This window comes from Euphorbia lathyris, chromosome 3, assembly GCF_963576675.1.
Source record: "Euphorbia lathyris chromosome 3, ddEupLath1.1, whole genome shotgun sequence".
Taxonomy (NCBI): Eukaryota; Viridiplantae; Streptophyta; class Magnoliopsida; order Malpighiales; family Euphorbiaceae; genus Euphorbia; species Euphorbia lathyris.
Window position 1 is genome coordinate 37,197,024 of NC_088912.1, and position 21,253 is coordinate 37,218,276.

The 21,253-nt window shown below is 33.7% G+C and overlaps 2 protein-coding genes and 1 pseudogene across 2 annotated transcripts; 1 reads left to right on the top strand and 2 right to left on the bottom strand.

Moving 5' to 3' along the window:
- Positions 1 to 315: 315 nt before the first annotated feature.
- On the bottom strand, positions 316 to 3,147 carry LOC136223422 (vicilin-like seed storage protein At2g28490; annotated as a pseudogene).
- Positions 3,148 to 9,675: 6,528 nt separating this feature from the next.
- LOC136223556 (vicilin-like seed storage protein At2g28490) lies at positions 9,676 to 11,443 on the bottom strand. Its single transcript, XM_066011623.1, has 4 exons — positions 11,100 to 11,443; positions 10,840 to 11,021; positions 10,679 to 10,759; positions 9,676 to 10,591 (listed from the first exon to the last, which is right to left on the bottom strand). The coding sequence occupies exons 1-4, from the start codon at positions 11,407 to 11,409 to the stop codon at positions 9,764 to 9,766; spliced, it is 1,401 nt and encodes a 466-aa protein (XP_065867695.1). The 5' UTR covers positions 11,410 to 11,443; the 3' UTR covers positions 9,676 to 9,763.
- A 6,320-nt stretch (positions 11,444 to 17,763) lies between these two features.
- On the top strand, positions 17,764 to 21,253 carry LOC136224936 (exonuclease V, chloroplastic). The gene is made up of 7 exons (XM_066013362.1): positions 17,764 to 18,295; positions 18,391 to 18,498; positions 18,849 to 18,970; positions 19,689 to 19,841; positions 20,202 to 20,355; positions 20,611 to 20,687; positions 20,808 to 21,253. Exons 1-7 carry the CDS (start codon positions 17,894 to 17,896, stop codon positions 21,070 to 21,072), a joined length of 1,281 nt encoding a protein of 426 aa, XP_065869434.1. The 5' UTR covers positions 17,764 to 17,893; the 3' UTR covers positions 21,073 to 21,253.

Here is a 21,253-nt window from a genome sequence, read left to right on the forward strand (position 1 = left end):
CCCCTCAACTTGTATAAAATATTCAATTAGCTTCCTGAATTTGTGTAAAATGTAATCAATTGATCATTCAGTTGTAAAAAAAGTAAGTTAAAGTCAGAAAATGTATTCAACGCATGTTAGAATGTTATCACATAATTCAAAAATAAATTAAAAAGGAAGTTATTTCTTGCTCAACTATAAAATTACATATCCTCGTTTTTTTTTTTTTATTAAAGCTCATGTAATATATCTTCCACTTTTAACTTACTGTTTTTTCATCCCCATCCAAGAGAAACAACAAATATTTTTCATTGGCACCCAAGAGAAACAACAACTTACATTACAAACACAAACAAATAAATAGTAAATTAAATACAAATACACACTACCTTATTTTCAAATATCAATCTTACCACCAAACCCATCTATCCCCTTCTTCACTATACACCTAGGGCTGGGCACAGTTCGATCCAAGTCGGGGATTCATGAATCTCCAGTATTGGATTGAAATTCGGAGATTAATAAAAGGAAATCTCCAGGATTGGATTGAAAGAATAAATCTCCAGAATTGAATTGCTCCAAAATTTCAGTCCAGTCCAGTTCGGGGATTCGGAGATTCGGTTCTGGTCCAATCCAATATAATTTTTCGGTGATTCAGATAAATATCTAATAGTTTAGGTCCTAAAAAATAAATTAAAAATTTAATTTACAAGATAATAAAATATAAAATTTTACTATCTTACATAACTTGAAATAAATGATATTTTTTTTAGGAAGTAAACAACATTCATTAAAAGTTACAGTAGACAATAAGGCTAAAAAAACCCACAAAATCAAAGTATTAAAATCGAAGCAGAGAGAATGGGTAAAAGAAGCACGCGATTCTATTTTAGAAAATGTTTAAAAATTTTAATATTTAAAACTTCTAATATTTTTTACTTAATTAAATGGTTAACAAGAAGTAGAATTGGTTTGGATGGTTAAGACGATTAACAATGTTCCATTTGGTTAGGTGTTTGATTCTCCATGTCTACATTTTAGGTAAATATTTTTTATTTCATTTTATAAACGGGAATTAATCGGGATAATTTTTATGACTATATAATAATGTTATACCTTATTAATAAATTATAAATTTATATTATTGTAATTAGTTTACCAAACCTTACAAAATATATCACTGTATATTATATAATATTTCTCTTTATATAAAGTTAATGTATGAAATATAAATTTATTATTGCTAAACTTTCGGTTATTTCAGTTCGGTCCAATCCAATCCGGTTATCGGTCCGGTCCTGGATAAATTTCGGTCCAGTTCGGTCCAGTTCTTTGACGAAAAGTCAACGGTCCAATCCAGTTCGGTTCTCCAAAAAAAGTCAACGGTCCGGTCCAATTTCGGAGTTTTTTCCTCGGATATTCGGTCCGGTCCAGTATCTCCAGAATCCGCGCCCAGCCCTAATACAAACTACCTGTTTTCATATATCAATCTTACTAAACCCATTTATCCCCTTCTTCCCAACCTCATCCGGCGGCGCAGCCTATGCCGACGGCAATATAACAGCTTCCCGCTGCGCATCCACAAATCTCCTCAGCCTCTCCTCCGTCGTCCCAAAAGCCGCTGCAAGCTCAGGCCCTCCAATATTACTAAGCAGCGAATTCGCACCCGCCAAAAACTGCGGTCTGTTCTTTCTCGCCGACGTTGTAAATCCAAAGAACTCAAAAGGACCTGTTCTTGATGCAATTTGGCAGAACGGAAAGTATCTCGGCACCATAAAAACATCCCCTTCTTTTACTTCAGTATTCATCGCTTGCGTTCCGTTTGGATACACTATCTGAATTATCCCTGATCCTCTTAACACTATACCGTATTCAGTCGCTGTTGGATTCATATGAGGCGCCATCATTGATCCGCCGGTGAGGTTCACTAGATAGACTCCGATGCCGGAGTCTTTGAGTGCATCGTAGCTGGATTCGTCGAGGGAGATGGTGGAACCGTAGTTGCTTCGGAAATCGGGAGTTCTCTTGTATAAATTGTAGGAATCTGGAGATTTTCCCTTTGTTTCGCGTTTTTTCTCACGTCCTATTAGAGATTGCATGAGCTTCCTCCATGACCAGTAGGCTATGTTTTCTTCTTCCTCTTCTTCTTCTTCATTCTGGAAGGCCGGCATCATTTTTTTCAGGTGATTTAGCTTCTCTTGCTCCTCCATTTTAATGAAACTTTTCCCAATTCTCGGTGCTTGGGAATCATCTATATATATAATAGGTCCTTGTCTCTGACTGCCCATAATCTCCTTCAATTCGTCTATTGTGACCTGAAATTAGTTTTCAATTCGGGTTTCATGTTTGATTTCATCAATTAAAAGTGCAAGAAAGATGAACAGATTCATATTTGCTTACATCAAAGGCAGTTGAGAGTGTTTCTGGCTCAAAACCAGCGAGAACAGACGTTGGGCAAGTTCCTCCACCAAGGAAGAAAGACTGCAATAAATCATAAAATAATTTAATAATCCTAATCTAAATCCCAGTTAAAAGAATCATATAAACTCCAAATATAAATTACCTGAAAAGGACCCAATCCCAAGCTTTCAGAAGGATCAATGCTGCAAATGACATGAAGTCTCTGACCTTCGCCAGTGTTTATCAAATAGAAAGCAGAACCAGCCGGTATTCTATACACATCGCCTATCTTCAGTCGCCTTTCCGCTAGCTCATCCTTGTAAATCAATCCAATTCGCGCCTCCCCTAAAAACCATCACAAAAACTTCAAATCTCCACAACTTAAATGCAATTTAAAAAATGTATATACCTCTGTGAATGAAGAGGATCAAGCTGGAATCAAGATACTGAAGAACAAAAAGAGACTTAGGCTCCATAGTAATAAATCCAATATGCATACGCCTATCAATTAACTTTCCTTCGTAACTCTTCACAACTGTCACATCTCCGGCATCAGTTTTAATTACACGCTTTGAATCCTGCAATAAGAAATTCTTATTAAGAATGTATCTTCTCTTTCTGCCATCGTGTCTGCTGTGCGATCTTCGTAATAAAATTCAGTAGCCATAACTCCATAGCACAGCGCAGCTACTGATAGCAGAAGAACAGCTCGATTATAATTTGCCATTGTTGGTTTGCTTGGTGTGGGATGGAGAGGAAGAGAGGGGGTCGGATTTATTAAGTGGCAGGAGGAGAGATTTAGAGAGGCACGAGTTTCGATTTTGCGTATCATTTTGGACACAAAGTCCATCACTCTATACGGATGTTTTCTTCTTTGTTGTTGTTTTCCTCAATATGATTTGTTCTTCCATGGATTGGGTTTGATTCTGTTATTGTTTTTAGGGTAAATACGTAGTAGTTATAATTATCAAATTATTTATAAGGGTTAAGGTGCAAAAATACCCCTAACGTTTTGGTTCAGGAGCAATTTTACTCCTAACATCTCAAATGGTGCAATTTTACCCCTAACGTTGGAAGCCAAGAGCGATTTTACACCTAACGTTTGATAAATTGGATCAATTTGAGAAATAATTCATCAAAGTTTCTTCTCGGTCATGAATCTTGTATCTACACTTCATAAGCGCGCCATTTTATCAGTAACAAATCACAAACATATGTTGGGATGTGAAAAAAATAACAAATAAAATAAAAAATTATATTGTCTTTTGTACGAATTAGAAAAAAAATTCAAAAAATTCACCGAATTTATAAATTAATCTCCAATTCTATTATTAAATTACAAAAAAACATGAAATCCTTTGTTTAGAACGAATTGATATCCAATTGGTGCAAAATAAGGAACAAAAATATATGTGTTTTATAATAGTGTCCGAAATTGATCCAAATTATCAACGTTAGGGGTAAAGTTGCTCTTAGCTACAAACATTAGAGGTAAAATTGCACCATTTTAGACGTTAGGGGTAAAATTGCTCCTGATCCAAAACGTTAGGGGTATTTTTATACCTTAACCCCATTTATAAATGTTTCCATCTCTTCAATAAATTTATTTATATATTAAATTTGCTCCTGATCCCGGGTTAGGTTTTTGTTTGTTTGTTTTTTTTTTCTTCCCTTCTTACCAAAAAAAAATTTGGTGGGTTTTTAAGAACTGTTTTTTTTTCCATAAATGACTAATTGAAAATTTGATAAAAATATAAATAAAATTACGATCATATGATATTTTAAGATTGAAAATCATAAAATAAGATTTTCTAAATAGGAGGAAGGGGCAATATCAATTGAATAAGCGTGACAATTAAGAAGTCATCAATATGATTTCCAATAATAAAGCTATTTGTTTAAATAGCTAAAATTTGATTAAAGGTATTAAGAGGTTCTGTCCTTCTTTTGTTTCAATTAGTTTCTGCCATGTCTTTAGAGAGCAGAACCGGGTGGCGGATCGTCTGGCGGCTGCTGGCCATGATGAGATGTGGAGAGTCATAACTTACTCTTCTCCTCCTGCGTTTCTTTCTTCGCTCCTTTTGGAGGATGTGGTAGGGATTAGCTTCCTAAGGCTGATACCGGGTTAAGGTTTTTTGTTTGTTTGTTTTTTTTTTCCTTTTCCTACCATTTTTTTTGAATAAGCGTATCAAAGATAATGAGGTCTAGCGATCCGATAATAACAATTCTTCAATGCAGTTCTGACCCTACAACAAGATCACAGTTTGCCGCCGTTAACTATCTAGTTAAGGGGACGATTTTGATAAATGTAAATAAAAATTAAAATCTTATTTATAATGTAATTTTTCTTTTGTTTTTAATTATGATTAGCGAAGTTTGAAGAAAAAAATAAAAATAAAAAATAAAAAATTATATGGTGTCATGTATTAATTTGAAAAAATTAATCTAAATAATCGTTCAAATTTAAAAATATTAAATATGAAATAAGATTTTTTTAAAAAATTTAGAATAAAAGAACAAAATATATAAGTTAATAAAATAATACATATTTCTGTTCCTGTTAAGAGCCTTCGCTCTACGTAAGGGCTAGGGTTTTGTCTTTTCTTTAAGCGGCTTGAATTTGAATTCGATTACGTAATGGACGATCAACCACCGCTATTGAGTATTGTCGAGGATGGCTTCGAGTTTTCAATCGTCGGTATCGAATAAATATGATATGTGTCTCATCAGATCGCTTATCACGGACCGACTTTATAATTTCAATATATTCAAGAGTTGTATATATGGCGACCTGAGAAGAGGCTGACAATCACAAATTTTGGGGGAAAATTGATTCTATTCAGATTTTACGAAAAATACGATCTACAATAGGTGATGGAGGGGAGCCCTTGGACATTTGACGACAATCTTTTGCCCCTGAAGGAAATCGGAGATGGTGAAGATCTTTGCAATGTTCCTCTAGATATGATCAACTTTTGATTACAAATACATGGCTTACCAATTAACCTTTTCACTGAAACTGTAGGACATGCAATTAGGAATTACATTAATCAGTTTATCACAGCAGACTCTAAGAAAGTGGAGTGCAGAAAGGAATTTTCTTCGTATCCGAGTCTATGTGGACATTCGGGTACCATTGAAAAAGGTAAAAAAGGTTCGTCGGGTAGGCAGCACATGGCTAACTTGCACGTTTCAGCATGAAAAGCTACCCACCTTTTACTTCATGTGCGGCTTAATAAGACACATAGATAGACATTGTGTCAAACTCTTTGAACAACCATTGGAAGAGGTTGTCTGTGACTAGGATGCATCCATTCGTGCTCCAAACATAAAACAAAGCCTGGTGGGGGAGAGAAGTCTAACTCTTTAAACAACTGTTGGAAGAGGTTGTCCGTAACTGGGACGCATCCATTCGTGCTCCAAACAGAAGATAGAGCTCGATGAGGGAGAGAAATGGCTTCGGAAAGAACCAGATGACAGTCATGATTGGCAGGAAAGGTTTGGCGAAACTCCAGCATGTCCACAAAATCTAACAGCCCTATTGAGGAATCTAAGGGTATCTACAAAATCTATTGATAAAGATGCAGCACTGGTGGCACCTTTTTGCTCCAGTATTAATTTCAGCTATACATTCAGTTGCTAGTAGCTCATTAAATAATATTATTTTTATGCGTAACTTATCTTCATAATATGTATGTAATAAATCTAAGGTTCTCGGTTGTCTTATTATATCTTTCTTAAAACTTAACCTTCCTCCTTCTATCTTAGGTAATAATTTCTGGATTGGTTGTATTTTCCTAGAATTAAAATCTATACATATTTCATCTGGTATTGTTATTATTGAGTTTTCTTTATGTTCTAGTGATTCTAATATTTCTTGGTACAATTTTGATACTAATATATCCCTATCATTTTGTTTTCTTATATGATGATTACATGTAAGAGCATATATCATTTTTGTTTCTATACTAATTACTTTACTTCTTGGAGGCATTCTTATTCCTTCTAATTTATAATATAGAGTTAACGCTAAATCTTTATGTTTATCTTCTAATGATACACTAAAATCTGGTTGAATTGTAAATTTAAGTTTCTGATAAATTAAATTTCCTCTTACTACTGATATTAAGGCATCTTGTATATTATCTAATATTCTATCATCTAAGACATATATTTGAATAGGTGTATCGATATTTTTCTGAAAATATGCTTTTATAGTGAATTCTATTCCTCCAAAGTAGATATTCCTATATTTCTTCGATTCTTTATGTGATAATTTTGATAATTCTCTTTTTATTACGTCATCTGTTATTAAATTTATCCTTGCTCTACCATTTATAGTAGTTGTATCTATAATATTCTCATGCCTCTGAACAATATATCATATATTTTTATTTCTATCAAACCATTTGGTTTTAAATATCTTATTTACAAATAGCTCTTCAGTTTCATCTTGTATTTTCTGATAGATATCTGGTTTAAAACTTAAAGTTTGAGTTATACCACCTTCATAAGTATCCATTTGATAATAGATATTAGTATTTTCTGTATGAGTTTGTTCTCTTATTTCTTTATTCTCTTCCATTGATTAAAGCTTGAATATGTCTGTAACTTTCAGTGATTATTTGTTTTTGAATTTCTATTATCTCTTGTTGCTCTCTACGTTTTTCTTCTAATCTTTTTACTTCATCTTCTAAGTCGAAAACTCTTTTTTGTAGTTTTATCTTTTCAATATGCTTAGCGTCTAAAGCACCTTGTGCTAATTCTAATTGTCTATCTTTTAATTCCATAATTTGTAATGCTCTTCTACAACTTATAATATGTTGATTAATATCCTGATTATAAACTAATGGTTTTTCAGCAATAATTCTAAGACCTTCAACTGGTATATCCATTATCTAGTGTGTGTAAGCCTGAAAAATCATGATTGTGAAATTAATTAGGCATTTATTCAGTTATATTTTTCTTGTTAATAGTATATGCCTGTTTAGATCATTAGTTCCTATACTAAGGAGATGTTGGAAATATTCTAATAATAAGATTAATTTTCCAAAGAGAAGAGAAATTTCTAGACTATTGTTTAGGTCTAATTCAAGTATACTGTTTATGAATTTATCTACTGGTTTCTTATGAATATTAATTTGTGATACGAACATACTAGTATATGATGATGACATAGTGATTTTAACAAGTTCTAACTATATGTGACATCCTTTTAAGGCTCTGATACCATTTATGTACTGCAGATTTTTCTGATGTGTGCAGGATCATTCTTATGACCCTAAAAATGGTAGGACGACAAACGGACATTGAAGTAAACATTTTTAAATGAAATTTAACATCCATAATATATTAAATCTTTAAGTTTAACTAAGTATAACAAATTAATTTAATTAGAACAAGAATTATAGAGAAACTCCAGTATACCTTTCAAAGCAATCCTCAGTGGAGACTTCTGAACTCTGCCTGACACCCGTTCTTCATCATCATGGGCTATGACTATGTTCCAGCATCTCTACACACCTCTTGGAATCGTCTGAAAGATAACTATTGTTGCTTTATAACTCTTAATCTTTTCAAACTAATATGCTATACGGAAGTTAAACGTAAGTATTTAACAACTATGAATGTTAAAATGGGAAGTTTAGAAAGCCATGGAAGGAGAGAAAGAAAGAGTTTATTACTCAAAGCAAGTTATGTCTCATACATCATATGTCTTCTCCTTATATAGGTACAAGATTAAAGGTAAAATTACAAAAAAGAAGATTACATCATTACAAAAGTTAAAAGTACAAAATTTTAGGCTACACATGTCTCATTCTTCTTATTTTGCTCTTCCATCTCATGCTTTACATCTTGCCACCAATTTCTAATGTCTCCACCTCATACTTCTTCTGGACTAGTTATTCCGGAGGAGCAGAAAAGAAGACGTAGGAGACGTGCAAATGTTAGGATCCCAGACACTGAAGTTATGGCTGCCTACAAAATATACAAAATTCCTAACTTTATCTAATTTATAAGGCTTAATAGGCACCCAACCCCCTAAACTTGTAACTTTTTTTTACCTGATCCCCTTAACTTAGGGGACAACCTCTCAACCCCCTCAACTCTCCAAAAATATCACATATAACCCCTTATACCCCTATGTTCGGTCAAAATATTGACCCGTGTAGAAAATGCGCTTGACTATTGACCACGCCAATGCCACGTGACATTTTTTTCATTAAATTTTTCCACTGAGACCCCTGTTCGGCAAGCAACTATCAGAGATGGATTTCAAACAAAATTCTTATGTCAGAATCCCAACTCGAATCAACTTGTAACACTCCAATTCGACCAGAAAACCCAATCTGACTATGAGGCGACATTGAGCACTATAAATAGGAGTTAAAACTATATTGAAGGGCAATTTTTAGACAAGTGTTGTTTTGAATATACAGGTTATGTATCCAAGTGATTTTGTTCCAAGTGATTATTGTATGCGAGGTGCTGTCCCTGTTTGTCGTCGCAGCCTTATCGAGGTGCTGAGGTTGGCGGTAGTGGTCGTCGAGGTGAAATGGATATTGGTCGTTCCTGCGATATGTCCCTACAACTTTGCGGGCATCATCACTTGTTACAAAATCACTGATACATAACCTGTATATTCAAAACAACACTTGTCTAAAAATTATAGTGTTTAATGTCGCCTCATAGTCAGATTGGATCTTTTGATCGAATTGGAGTGTTACGAGTTGATTCGAGTTGGGATTCTGGCATAAGAATTATGTTCAAAATCCATCTCTGGTAGTTGCTCGTCGAGCACAAATGGACTTGCTCACCGAGCAGAGGTCTCAATAGAAAAATTTAATGAAAAAATGACACGTGATATCAGTGTGGTCAACAATCAAACACGTTTTCTACATGGGTCAATATTTTGACCGAACATAAAAATATAAGGGATTATATGTGATGTTTTTGAAGAATTAAAAGGTTATCCCTTTAGGGACCAGATGAACAAAAAAATTACAATTGGATACCTATTAAGCCAATTTATACTGTTAACAATTTAATAAACAAAATAAATTCATTATAAAAATTTGGATAATGTTTTCATCACAAAATTTTAATTTGTTTTCAATAAAATTATTTAAGTTTTGTTTTTTTTTTTTCTTTTAAGTTTTATTATTATTCCAGTAATTTTCATTATATTAAACCCTTCACTAAACTTGCTGTTTTGAAAATCCTTCATCATTCCCATGAATCTGCTAGAATCCATTTTCCACTATGAACCACCACAAATATTTTCATTCACACTCAGGACAAAAAAAAAAACTCATTTAACAACACCTTAAATTATTACAAAGACAAAGAAACAACTATAAATACTAATAAACACTACCTATTTTCATATATCATTCTTACCAAACCCATCTATCCCCTTCTTCACAACCTTATCCGGCGGCGCAGCCGATGCCGACGGCAATATAACAGCTTCACGCTGCGCATCCACAAATCCCCTCAGCCTCCCCTCCGTCGTCCCAAAAGCCGCTGCAAGCTCAGGCCCTCCAATATTACTAAGCAGCGAATTCGCACCCGCCAAAAACTGCGGTCTGTTCCTTCTCGCCGATGTTGTGAATCCAAAGAACTCAAAAGGACCTGTTCTCGATGCAATTTGACAGAACGGAAAGTACCTCGGCACCATGAAAACATCGCCTTCTTTTACTTTAGTATTCATCGCTTGCGTTCCGTTTGGATACACTATCTGAATTATCCCTGATCCTCTCAACACTATTCCGTATTCAGTCGCTGTTGGATTCACATGAGGCGCCATCATTGATCCGCCGGTGAGGTTCACAAGATAGACTCCGATGCCGGAGTTTTTGAGAGGATCGTAGCTGGATTCGTCGAGAGCGACGCTGGAGCCGTAGTTGTTTCGGAAATCGGGAGATCTCTTGTATAAATTGTAGGAATCTGGAGATTTTCCCTTTGTTTCGCGTTTTTTCTCACGGCCTATTACAGATTGCAAGAGCTTCCTCCATGACCAGGAGGCTATGTTTTCTTCTTCTTCTACAATCTGGAAGGTCGGCATCATTTTCTTCAGGTGATTTAGCTTCTCTTGCTCCTCCATTTTAATGAAACTTCTCCAAATTCTCGGTGCTCGGGAATCATCTATGTATATAATAGGTCCTTGTCTTTGACTGCCCATAACATCCTTCAATTCGTCTATTGTGACCTGAAATTAGTGTTCAATTCGGTTTTTCATGTTTGATTTCATCAATTAGAAAGTGCAAGAAAGATGAATAGATTCACGTTTGCTTACATTAAAAGCAGTTGAGAGTGTTTCTGGCTCAAAACCAGCAAGAACAGACGTTGGGTAAGTTCCTCCACCGAGGAAGAAAGACTGCAATAAATCATAAAATAAGTTAATAATCTTCATCTAAATCCCTGTTAAAAGAATCATAAACTCCAAATATAAATTACCTGAAAAAGACCCAATCCCAAGCTTTCAGAAGGATCAATGCTGCAAACGACATGAAGTCTCTGACCTTCGCCAGTGTTTATCAAATAGAAAGCAGAACCAGCCGGTATTCTATACACATCGCCTATCTTCAATCGCCTTTCCGCTAGCTCATCCTTGTAAATCAATCCAATTCGCGCCTCCCCTAAAAACCATCGCAAAAACTTCAAATCTCCACAACTTAAATGCAATTAAATTTCAAAACATAGCAATCAAAATATACCTCTGCGAATGAAGAGGATCAAGCTGGAATCAAGATATTGAGGAACAAAAAGAGACTTAGGCTCCATAGTGATAAATCCAATATGCATAGGCCTATCAATTAACTTTCCTCCGTAAGTCTTCACAACTCTCACATCTCCGGCATCAGTTTTAATTACATGCTTTGAATCCTGCAATAAGAATCTATCTTCTCTTTCTGCCGTCGTCGTCGTCTCTGCTGTGCGATCTTCGTAATAAAACTCAGTTGCCATAACTCCATAGCACAGCGCAGCTACTGATAGCAAAAGAACAGCTCGATTATAATTTGCCATTGTTGATTTGCTTGGTGTGGAATGGAGAGGAAGAGAGGGGTTGGATTTATTGAGTGGAAGGAGGAGAGATTTGGAGAGGCACGTGTCTTGCATGCAGGAGTTTCGATTTTGCTGGCGGGTTTTGGGTTAGACACTGTTCCGAGAAATACAATATCATTTTGGAGACAAAGTCCATCACTCTATACCGATGTTTTCTTCTATTTCTTTGCTGTTGTTTTTGTCAATATGCTTTTTCTTACATTGGATTGGGTTTTGTTCTGTTATTGTATTTAATTAGGACTAATAAATTAGGAGTTTTTAGAACGATTTTTATTTCATATCACCAGTTCTTTAAATTTGTTTATAAAAGTTTTTAGACCGATTTTTATATGAAAGTTTGGTAAATCCGGTTCAAATCCGGTCCGATCCGATTCATGGACATGTCTGGTTCTAACGATAGGAGAGGTCGAAACCATTTATGATAGGGTGGTTTCAGCGACCCGGGACATCTGGTCCCCTCAAGCACTATTTAAAAATAAACTTATACCATTTTAAATGTTATTTAGAATATTTTTATACTTTATTTTTTTTAGATAATTTATAATAAAAGTTTAGTTGAATATTTGTTATTTTTTTTATAATGAATATTTGTTACTTTTTAAAATTGAAAAAAGAAGTGCTCAATATTATAAACGTTAAAAATATTAAATTATATTTAAAAATTTATAATATTTATTAAATTTATAATACATCGTGGCTCTTTAATAACGAATATATTAAAGAATCCATATAGAAATCACACTAAACTAATGAAAAAAAATCGGAAAAAAAAAATCTGAAAAAAGGTTGATTTGCCATCAACATTTAGGGTTAGGTTATGCTTACTTTGTTTTTAACAAAGTAAGTCTTACTTTGTTTTTTCCATCATTGGATGGTAATGAACTTTGACAGAGTAAACTCATCCAATGATAGAAAAGACAAAGTAAAACTTACTTTGTCAAAAACAAAGTAAGCATAGAAAACACCTCAAAATTTAAGGATATAATAGTGAACTAGTTTTACACCCTGCCCAGTTTTTTAAAAACCCAATTAGAACTATTTGTTGATGTACAAACATTTATTTTTAAAATGAAATCAATAAAAGGTTGATGTATGAAAATCATCATCATTTGTTTTTAGAAATGGTAACAGGTACTCTATCCGCGAATATCCGGTACTATCCGACTCTAATGAGACTACCTGTATTTTGTATAAAAGGGTACGAGATCAAAACTATTACCCATTAGGGTAATGGGGCGAGTATGAAAATACCCCATAGGGGTCTGATACCCGTTACCCGCCATAACTCTTTTATATATTAAAAAATATTATTGTGTTTTAGATGTAAGATCTGAGATTTGAACATCAACCTTTTGTTCTTCGATTGTTAAGTGATACCACTAACTTACTTTATTTTTATTGATTAAGATTCAATTTGTTCAATTTTTAAATGGATGATTTATTAAATTTATACTTTGTTAAATTTGTAATATTTTTATTTTATTTATTGATTCTTAACAGGTAAGGGTACCCACGAGTACCTTTGAATTAAATGGAATGAGTATCAGATGCAAAACATATACCCATTATGGTAAAGAGACGGGTGCAAGTAATTAAAAAATAAACGAGTAAAGGTTTCCACAATTCATCAAAGTAAATTCAAATCAAAATATAAGTACATTGCTCTGCAAAATTATTCTTATTATAATATTCTAATATGCTATTTAATCTAACTTTGAAAGAAGCAAAAAAAAAAAAAAAATCCAAATCAGAACTATTAAGTAAATAGGATATAATATGTTGATATTGATGGTTGACATATTGATCTAAATCGATTAAAAAAAGCATTCCACAATTATTTAAATTTGATCTAAAATGATATATTATCTTTACAAAAGAATATAATAGAAAAACTAATATCATTATAAAAGAATATAAAAGAAAAACTAATTAAGATTGCATATTGCTTATCAAACGTTTGCAAGCTCCGATAATAGCTCCAAACTCAGAGTCGTCTACAGTCCCCTCTCGCATGGCCAACACCACTTCATTTGCATCCATTTCAATTATTAGATTAGACCAGCCTTGCGCCGTGGCGACGTGTAGAGCATGCTGCAGGCCCAGCGCTTCAGCAATCCGAGGGGCGAAGATGCCCATCCGAGGGACTGCATAAGCGGACAAGAGAGCGCCTTGAGGATCACGCAACACACCACCCAGGCCTATTTTGCCCTCATTTATACGGCAAGCTGCATCGATATTAAGTTTTTGAAATCCAGTCGGCGGTGCACTCCATTTTACAGTTCTGGTCAGACCAGTAGCAGTAGGGACGACGAGGCGAGCTTGAACGAAATGATGGAGATAATCCTTACAAATTCGCGAGGCAATAAAAGGAGGGGAGAAACGATTTTCCCAATAACATAGATTGCGTTGACACCAAATCTCCCATAGCCCCATACAGAGTAAGTGACTTTCCTTAAGACTCCGTTCATGAAAAAAGCCTTCCAAAATGAGCCAACCAAGTTGCTCACTCGTTAGCTAGTGATGCCTTGCAATTGGCTACGCCTATGTCTTGGCAAAATGAGCCAGCTTCCATTAGTGCTCTTTTGTTAAGTGATGTTATGCGCCTTAATCATTAATAATATTTCAAAGCTTTCCAAAAAAAAAAAGATTGCATATTCATATTCTCCCGCTGCCATCAACTTGAGCACTTGTTTTTCTATCTTTTAGATTTTCTTCCGTGCAATAAATATTTCACGTTGGAAATAGAATATATTTTTCATTTGAATTGCAGAAGCTTGAGCACTTGTTCAATATCTTTTACATCAGCTTGGTAAATGCATCAGAAATCAAACTCACGCTTGGGGTGAGATATTGGAATTGCGATCAATGAAAAATATGTCATTGCTGGGGAGAATGTGAAATTAAACATGTAATTTGTCAGTTTCATGTTCCCTGCATTTGCAGTCAAACACTTTCCACCTTATCCAAATGAGTAAATTTCTTCTGTTTTACCGGTGGACAAAATAAAATCAAAAACTCTAAATTTCTGGGAATGAAATGCGTTTATATATAAAAATAAAATGAAGCATGCATTATGATATAATAAGGAACCTTTGAATCAAATGGGGAAATTAGCATCTCGATCATCGCAGAAGATAGTGTGATGACTAGGAGCTAGAGGCTGGACGCGGCCTAGTCAAACCGTCGGTCAAGCTCGTTTCGTGACCTAATCTTCTCCCATCCACCATTCATCGTTCTTGTCACCCAAAATATGAAAATGCACAAACCGATCCAAACTTCAAAGCAACTCAAACAAATTTCTCTAGACATAATATTCCGATCGAGGGAGAGAGCAGTTGAGAGAGATGAATCAATAGGGATAAGCAGTTGAGTGATGATTAAGATTGAGGAAGTGGGAGAGAAGTTTGAACCTATAATTGAGTATAAAATTGTTCGAAAATTGGAGTGATAGACACATCGGCTACATATATGTGAGAATGTGCCACATGGTAAATTTGTCTACAGATTTAATATATAGCATATATATATATAATTAAGAACATGTACTGAGTGTGTTAAGCTAATATTTTAAGTTAAAAATTGTAACTTATTTTTTTGGGATAAGTACAAAAAAAAAAAAAGTCTGTGGTTTACACTTTTTACAAATGCGAACTTGTGGTTTTTTTTTTTTACAAACAGAGGTATGTGTTAAACGCCGTTAGCAAACAGATGTCAAATTGACTAACGATGTTAAAATTCAAAGAAAAAAGAGTTAATTTGGTCCTTATATTTATTTATTTTATAAATCAATCCCCCTAATTATCTAATTATCATAAATAAACCCTAAAATCAAAATAAAAAAATACCATTTTCTCCATTTCTTCTTCTTCTTCTTCTTCTTCTTCTTTCTTCTTTTTTTTTTTTAATTTTTTTTGAAATCCCCATCGAAGAACGTCTGGAATTTCCAGACGTTCTTCGATGGGAATTTAAAAAAAAATTAAAAAAGAAGAAGAAGAAAGGAGAAGAGAGGAAGAAGAAGAAGAGAGGAGAGAGAAAGAAGAAGGAAAATGAAAAATGAAAAAGAGATGGAGAAGATGGTATTTTTTTATTTTTGATTTTGGGGTTTATTTATGATAATTAGATAATTAGGGGGGTTAATTTATAAAATAAATAAATATAAGGACCAAATTAACTCTTTTCTCTTTGAATTTTAACACCATTAGTCAATTTGACATCTGTTTGCTAACGGCGTTTAACACATACCTCTGTTTGTAAAACAAAAAAAACCACAGATTCGCGTTTATAAAAAGTGTAAACCACATATATTTTTTTTTGTACTTATCCTTTATTTTTTAAGTGTATTTTAATTTAATCGAGTAATTTAAGTGGTTATTAAACACATTTATTTATTTTAAATAAAAGCTCCCTCGCTAAATATTTTAATCACATACGTGTTTCTATTTTCGAGAATTATTGAATGGTTAAGTTGATCCCACTTGTTTCACATGCTTGGTGGTGGTATTAAACATTATAACCAGACCTCTTATGTTTATAGTTTTTTTAAAATAACAGTTAGCTAGTAATGGTTATTGATAACTGGCAGTCAATAATTGATACAATAAAAAAAATATTAAAATGTTTTGTTTTGTTTTTTTTTTTTTTTTTTTTAAGAAATAGGCTTGTATTTTCATTAGATGAAAAAAAGAAGGATTACAACAAGCAAAATATAAAAAATAAAAGTTCAAACAAGTAAAGGCTAAAACCAATACAAGATCCACCAAGAGATGAAAACGACTACAAAGAGCAAAAAAAACCATAAAAGGTATAAAAAACATCAAACAACAATGTAACATATACTTTTCGTAAATCCAAATCTGTAGAAAAGCATCTGCAATCCAAATTTCATCTTTTAGGCCGTTCCGAACATTTGGATCCGAGTCCTTTTTGTTGTTGCAACCATGCAGATTTATTGATCCACGGATAACATATACTAAAATGTTTTGCATTTTTTTTTAAATATAAGTAAAAGATCTGATGTGGGTTGATATTTTGTAAAATAGTCAACTTTATGAAATTTAAACAGTATTTTTCATATGGACCCTAATGATCACGTGAATTTGGTCATTCACCGTTAGATGTAGGCTGATTAAATCTAAATCTTAGGATACTTTGAATCTCCACCTTAAGATTTTAACCAGCCTACATCTAATGATGAATGAAATTCACTGTGCTCATTAGGGTCTATATGAACACTACTGGAAATTTAAAATATATGTTAAATAATACATAGAAAAAATTAGATCTAAAATAGATAATAATTAAAAAGAAAATAAAAAAAATCCATTTGATCTCTTTATTCCGGGATAAGTATGAAGAAATGGATTGAAGAAGAAGAATAAAGAGGAAAAGAGATCCCAAATTTGATTTTTTATTTTTGTTTTGGGATTTCTTTTGTAATAATTAGATAATAAATGGTTAATTTATAAAATAAATAAATATAAAAACAAAAATAACTTTTTGTTTTTTTGTTTTTTTTAACTTTTTTAACACTATTAATCAGTTTGGACTGTGTTTGCTGACGGAAGGTAACACATGATATCTGTTTGTAAATTTTTAAACCACATATATTACGTATGATTGAAAACGAGTGGAACCATAAAATTTATTTTTGTACTTTTTCCTAGTAAATATAAACTAATATTAGAGCATCTCCAATGCAAGAATTTGAAAAACTTAATACATCATCTCATAATACATTATTTTATTTTTTCTCTCGTCCACATCACCTTTGACAACTTTAAAAAAAAAAATCCCCAAAAAAAAGCAACTCCAAAAGTTACCACTATTTTCCCATAAATTATTATTTTATATATAATTTATTTTAATAATAAATATTGTAATAAAATTTCACTAATAATAGATAATTAAATCATTTTTTTTAAAGGGATATCAAAAATTGACAACACAATCATGATTATTTAAGCAGCTTTTTTACTCCAATGCAAAACACTATTTCAAACACTCTCAATTCTATCAAACACCATTTCAAACACGAAGATGCTCTTAGAAAAAACTATAAAAAATATGACCAATGCTACTAAAAAATAAAGTCGATAGTAAAAGGATCCGGCTCTCGAGTCTGGACTGGCTCCACTCCTGCGGCTAGGCCCGGAACATTAGCTAGTGAGCTGGTGCTTCTTTTTAATAGTTTTCTTAACATTTTCTTTTTCTAATGGAAAGCTTTCTTAACAATTCAACGAAAAGTAACAATAAAAAATAAAAAACATAAAATTGAGGTGGGGGTGCATATTAGATATTCGTGGTGTGAGCACTATACACAAAACAAATCTCATTTCAAAAGCTGGTTTAACTTTCAAAAGACGGAAGTCACTACATGTCTCGGCCTTCAAGCCTCCGATTTCAACGGTCACTTCTCAGCCAAAATCACCCACGAATTATGTGAAAAATGTCCGACACATCCTCCAACTCACTCAATCATGGCGCCAAAGATTCTTCTACAAATACCAGCATCGTGCCCGATATCCCAATCGAGATCATATCTGAAGAAGAAATGGCTTTTATTGAAGCTGCCTTTGCAGCAACTAGGTCCTGTCTTTCCTCCTCTGCCATTCCTTCTATTTGTTCCTCTTCTCGTTCTTTTCTTTTTCAAAACAATGCCAGATCAATCCAGTCAATTACTATTCTTTCCAAAAGGAAATTCCCTGCTGCTAGTGCTCAATCTGAAATTGAGGATTTGGGTGATTTGAAATTGAGGTGTGCCCAGAAGAAGAATATGGCGCCTGAATCTTCTTTCTATCTTCGCTATAGGAAGAGGAGCGGCTTGTATGTCACTGATATCACTGACACCGTATGAATCTGCAACATTTTTTTTTGTTTAATTTGTAATTCATAGGCTGTTTGGTATGAATGGTGTATTTCATGTTTCTTGAATTTGAATTTCAGGAATGGTGCCAAAAACAAAAGGAGTTTGTTCTCCTGCGTAAGCAAAGAAAAGTAAGTACTAAAGCTATGAAAGCAGGCATTGATCGCCATAAGAGAAAAGAACAAGAGGTACGATTTTGAACATTTAATTTCTCATACCATCGTTATATGATGGATCATGGATTGTTTCTTTGAAAATTCAAAAATTGATTATTAATCTTGCACAAGCTTTACTTGCTATCCAATTATATAATTTCCTCTTAGCCACTTTTCCTTTTTGTGATTTTATTTTTCATTAATGAAGCACGATATGAATAATTGGAAATTGTATTATGTTTTTTCATGTTATTGTATTAAGTTTGTGATATTAGAAAATGGAAATGTATGATTTAAGCTCCACTTGGATGTTTAAGTGTATAAGGGCATACACAATGCAAGGTCTTTTGTATTGTTCTTATGGCGGTTTTGGTTATGTGTAGGTTGTGAAAAGAGAAAAAGTTAGTGTTGAATCCATGGAAGATACATGGGCAATTAAGTTTTTAAATTTCATAACTGGTGCAAATCAATTATTGTTTGAAGGACTAACACGTGAGCTCCCAGTGTAAGTTTCTGTTTCAGTAACTGTTGGTATGCATTAAATTGTTGGTTAAATGAAGTAGTATATTGTCTTTCCAAGCAAAACACAAGACCTGCTATACATTTTTAGTCTCCATGAAGTCTTCTTTTCCTTTTTTTTTTTAGATTCTGAATTTTATTCTCAAATAATTAAGTAATTGAGTTTTAATTAGCATTTTGGATGATTCTACTGAAATTAGCCCATATGTTTTCTGCTATTTTTCTCAATTAGTGACAGCTACGGATGTTCCAAAAATCCTTTTGTCGAATCCACACGCTTTTCCCTTAGGATTTAGAGAACCAGATGCTCATGGTCTATTTTTTTTCTTTTTATTATTACTATTGTCATCCTCAACTACAATATGGGATTTAGATTAGTTCTCATGTTTTGATTGGGTATGAAGGTGGTAAAACTTGTTTCAACATGATATATTGATAAAGGTGCTATTTCTGTAGCAGTAATATGTTCAGTGTGGTCCTCAATTTATACTTTAGCATGTAAATTGGCTGAAACTCAATGCTCGCTACTGAGTACACAATCCTTATTATTCTAACCTTCCCATGGAAGACATAAGTATGTGGAGCTTTGGGTGGTGCATTTTACATAATTTCCTTGCTCTTTTACTCCTCAGTACTACTTGGTGCAGTTGCCTATTGTTGATATCTCAGTTAGTAGTAACTTGATAAGTTTCCTGTAACTTCAGAATTGGCTTTGTGCATGGTGTATGGATCATGGGAATTATTGATGAAATCAGAATGCCTGAGGCTGAGGGAGAAACTAGAAACCCAATATTAGTTGACACAAAAACCCGCGGAAGCAACACCCTTCCTTCTGAACCACAAAGAAGGAATGGAAGGTATTATTATCATGGCCTGTATTCCTTTTTTCATTGCGTGCTTGTGGGTTAAAGGTCGGTTTAGGTTAATTGAGATAACAAATTACAAAATCATGGTTTTTTGTAAACATTTTCTAATTTTATAGTAGTCAACCTGTCCGTCTGGGGCTCAAAAACCCAGAATGGGAGTTATGGGCTTTATTTTCCCGGGTGCATTTAAAATTGTTTCCTTTACCGGGACTTAAAGTCCTGGACTATCCTTTTGCATGCAAAAAGGAAGTCTGGGAAGTCCCAGACTCATTGCATTACTTCAGTATTTGATACCATTAAATTTGAATAAAGCATTCAAATGTTTGACAATATGCATATCAATTTTTCCAGGCTACAGGTGATGCTGTATAAGCTTTTGTGGGACTATTTAGTTGCTGGAAAGTTCCATTCTAAAGAATTCTTTGATTTCTTTTCATTGAATCCAAATAATGTCCTGTCTAAAGATATCAGAACAAGCACTGCTCTTGCAGGTTTCCCAGCACAGGTGAACAATAAAAGTTCTTTTTTGTATCCAAGTCAAAATATCAATGAAAGATATCAAACATTTCTGCCTATTTGGAATAATTTACCAAGTAACATCAATTATTTTAACTGGGTGGTTTAACCAATTGGTTCCAGAGGAGCTGTTTAGGCCTCGCTGACATGAAATTGGGGAGATTAATGAGGATTTAACATTGTGAGTAGGAGCTGTTCGGATGAATATTGTATTCTAGCTCTTATACTTCACTTTACAATGCAGACTTTTGATGACATTGTCAGATACTTCTTAAATACATGTAGCATGCTGCTACCAGCCAGTGACCAAATGATATTGAGGTGAAAGTTTCTTGCATTTTCCTTTTCTTTATTTGTTGCAGAAACCGTACATGTTATGAAGGTGTATGGAAAAAAGGTGTGCCCTTTTTGCTAGAAGTTCATATGTTTAGTTTGGGGCAGATATGAGTCGCAGAAAGACGACTCTTTGCTTGGTGAAGTTGAATTTGCTTATGAAGCGGATTGGCTCAAGACACAAATGGAGAAGAATTGTGTGGAATTCTGGGTAGATGGAAAAGAAGCTAGTTTCACCCCTGAGGACGAGCGGTGGAAATGCCGGTCATGTCAATTTTCATCAGACTGCCCTACGAATGCGAAAACCTCCGGTACATCAAGCCCCGTAGAGAACACTACAAATAACATAATAACTAAAGAAGAAACATGCTGAATTTCATTCTTTGAATCAGTAAATGTTAGGTAGGACTTGGAATGGTGTCATTCAGTAAAGCTGAAGCTCATTCGTATACTAATCATTGATGTTGTTGTAAGTTATTATTATCTATTGTTGTGTAAACAGTACAGAAGTCATTTATGAAAGTGAAACTCCCATTCACAACATACTACAGTAA